The 3,465-nt window shown below is 38.9% G+C and overlaps 1 protein-coding gene across 1 annotated transcript; it reads left to right on the top strand.

The window, feature by feature from the left end:
• Positions 1-387: 387 nt before the first annotated feature.
• On the top strand, positions 388-1,896 carry LOC146907744 (uncharacterized). Its single transcript, XM_085729158.1, has one exon. The coding sequence runs from the start codon at positions 388-390 to the stop codon at positions 1,894-1,896; it is 1,509 nt and encodes a 502-aa protein (XP_085585284.1).
• The last annotated feature ends 1,569 nt before the right edge of the window (positions 1,897-3,465 follow it).

Genomic DNA, 3,465 nt, shown 5'->3' with positions numbered 1-3,465 from the left:
GACATCAGCATCTGAAGTCCAGAAGCTGGATTTTGTGCTTCTGAGTTAGTGGAAACATTGGAAGTTACTTTTTATGGTAACTCCTGGCCCACTAACTTAGCAGTTTCTCTGAGAACTTCTGACGTGGCTTATTTGTATTGGTGTATAACTTGAAAGGGCAATGATGATTATAAGCATTGAATGTACTATACACGCGCCCCCTTTGTCATTAATGTTATGTTTGTTTGTCGCTTTTCTGAATTGCAAACGTTTTACTCTAAACACTTAGTCAATTCACACACTACTCACTTCACAACAAACACTTTGTATTCTCAAACCTCTCTTTGCGAAGTAAGCGCAAATTCTCTGCATCTCAACCCTAGAACCCTAAAATCATCATCTTCATCAATGGCATCATCAAACTCGCATCAGAATCTTCCAGAATTAACATCCAACATGCCACATCAAGGTGCTCCAGAATCTGGTTTAGTAATCAAACCTAAAACCATGACCATTCTGTTTGAATCCTTAGTTGTTCAAATGGAATCACCAGTGGATTTCACCTCCCTCAAGGAAAACAAGGTGGACACGAAGGTTTTTGTAATGCCTCAAAAGATGTTTGCTTACTTTCGTATGTTGAATGGACCAACATATGAGAATCTGGTTAAGAATTTTTGGTTAAGGGCTGAAGTCTACGACCTGGAAGCTGCAAGGTTGGAAGAGAAACAAGCTGTGTCAAGAGACTCTAGTTTGAAAGGGAAGACTAGAGAAGAAATGAGTCTTGAACCATTCAAGGGAATGGAGATTAGGTCAGCGGTGATGGGTATTCCCATAACCATCATAGAAGAAGTGATTGCCAAAGCATGCATGGTGGCTCCTGAAGGCAGATTTCAATGGAATGTCAGCAAGAATGATGTTCTGTTGGAAAGCTTCACAAACTTTCTACTGAAAGGAAACTCAGCTGCTAAGTCTGTGAACATGGAGGATAATCACATGTTGCTTCTGAAGTTTTGCACAAACTGCTTCTTTCAGAGAGGAGGAGGGTCTGACCAACCAAACCAGGATCACCAACTGGTACTGTACTTCTTGGCTACCTTTCAAAAGATTAATCTTCCAAGATACCTCATGCATCATCTATGCTGGGCTATAAAAGAAGGTATCAACAAGAAGAGAAAGAAAATACCATGTGGGAGATTACTATCTGAAATCTTCCATCAAGGTAAATTGCTAGAGATCCTGAGGAGATTCAAGCCTGCATTTGACAGCTGCTTCAAGATAACCACTTATGGGAAGATTATTAATGGCAGGACTCTGTTCTTTATGAAGATTATCAAGGAAATTCCTCTCAACGAGAATAGTATGGAAGAATCCACAGCTGAATCAGAACTAATAAGGGATTTTCCTTCCATCACAAAAGAGGATAATCCTGAAGTCTTGGCTAGATTCATAGCTGCTCACGCCAGAGAATTAGGTGTCAATAATCAGGATGAAGTTGTTCCTGATGCTTCTGATGGAATCAAGGGCAAAAGGACCAGGACCAATACTGAGTCTAAAGCTGCTGGTGCTAAGGCAAAGAAACAAAAAGTTGCTAAGTCTGAAGCAACTAACTATGACAGTGCTTCTGGTGTTAAGACTAAGAAAAGAAGAGGTAAAGGAGATACCTCAATCACCAAGGAGAAGGTGGAACAAGCTCTTGAAGAAATGGAAGAAGAAGAGCAAAATCCCAGAAAGAGGAAGCAAGCTCCTGAACAGATTGTGAGTCCTATGTTTGTAATGACTCCTGCCTTTGCAAGAATGGCTAAAGAACAAGCTGATCAGATGATAGCAAACAAGAAGGAAATGGAAGCACAATACAAACTGGAAAGAGATGAAAAGCTCAAGGCTATTGGGCAAGAAAGTGTGATGAATTCTTTATGAAGAAGATTGCTGAGGTCACGGCAAATGCTAGTGAAGCTGCAGAAATTGCTGAAGAGGAAGCTCAATTTGGTCTGGAGGAGATTCAAGGAACTTCAGAAGCTGGTGCTTCAGGATCTGTTTCTCAAGCTGCTGCTCCAGATTCTACCTCAGAAGCTGATAACTCAGTCAAGGTAACTCAGATTTCAGAACCCCTTATCACCATCTCACCTGTTGAACCTTCATCATCAAGTCCTACTGAAGACACCACAGTATTAGATAATCTTGAAAGTCATTGCAAAGGTGAACTTCCTGGTGTAAGCTTACAAAAAGCCTCTAAAGTTGATTCTGAAATAGTTGTTAATGAAGAAGTTCTTTCAGAAAGCCCCCAACAACAACCACCTGAACCACAAATGACCTCAACATCACAAATACCTCAACCCTCTCAACAAATGACCATTCCAGATTCTGAACAAACTCAACCCCCACCTCCAAGTCAAAACTAAATTCTTAGTGTCTCTGACCAACCTTCATCTTCATCTTTATCAGACACTGAGATCCTTGAACAACCACCCCTAGACATACTGGAATCTCAAAAGATTAGCACAGAGATGCATCTTCTAGTGCATCTAAGAAGAGTTCCAACTCTTAGTATTGACTATGAGGACCGTTGGACATTTCTGAAGAGCAAAGCTTCTGAACTGCTAGATGTTGTGAGCAAGAAGTGTCTTAGGATCCAAGCTGTTGCAGTAAGAAGACATTTGAGGAATATGCACTTAGCCGAGCAAGCTAGAGGTCCACTGTTGTATCTAGCAAATGAGCCCTTCTATTCAGAATCAGAGTGTGTTTCAAGGGAAGCAAGGATATTCAAGATACCAAAGCAGAAACTGGTAAAACAACAGGAAGAGTCTAAGGCTAGAGAAGATTTCCTCCTTCAGAGACAGATGATACTTGAAGAAACTGTTAAGCAGCAAGCTGAGGAGATTTCTCGCATGAAGGCGTTGATCCATCAACCACAACAACCCAGCCCTTAGATGCACACCTAGTTGTCTTTGTTGTGTTTGATGTTATTTTTTTCTGCTTATGAATTTATCTAGGTTCTGAACTTATTTTTGCTTCTGGTTGATATTGAAATGCATCTCATGTTTATATGTTTGCTCTGATATACATTATTATATTCATGCTCTGAAGTTTTTTTTTTTAAATTAAGTTATTTGCTCTGATTATGTTATGATCTGATGATATGCTCTGATTATATATTTATGTTGCTCTGAACCTTTTTACTATGTTTTTCTCATCTCTTCTTTTTGTTTATTTTCTTTTTGCTAATGACAAAAGGGGGAGTATATGTGATAGTATTTAAAGGCTCTGAGCCCCATTAATGTTATTTGAAAATTAATTTTGAAAAACTTCTATCATTCTTACCTGAAAGGTATAAGCTCTGAACGTAAGAAGGAGTATCAAATTTCAAATAAAATTAATTGAACCATTCTTCTTATCTATAATCTACTTCTTTTCATTTCTTTTTGGAAATATTATTGCGCGTTAAAAGAATTTAATTAACCTGGATAGAACTTAGGGGGAGCTTACAAA

This window comes from Medicago sativa, chromosome 7 (genome assembly GCF_051527215.1).
Source record: "Medicago sativa cultivar Bolivia chromosome 7, Bolivia_mono, whole genome shotgun sequence".
NCBI lineage: Eukaryota > Viridiplantae > Streptophyta > Magnoliopsida > Fabales > Fabaceae > Medicago > Medicago sativa.
Note: the sequence above shows the minus strand (reverse complement) of the source record. Positions and strands in the feature narration are given on the sequence as shown.

What these genes read in the sequence shown, in the direction of transcription:
- LOC146907744 (XM_085729158.1), top strand. Translation starts at nt 388, where the DNA reads ATGGCATCATCAAACTCGCATCAGAATCTTCCAGAATTAACATCCAAC.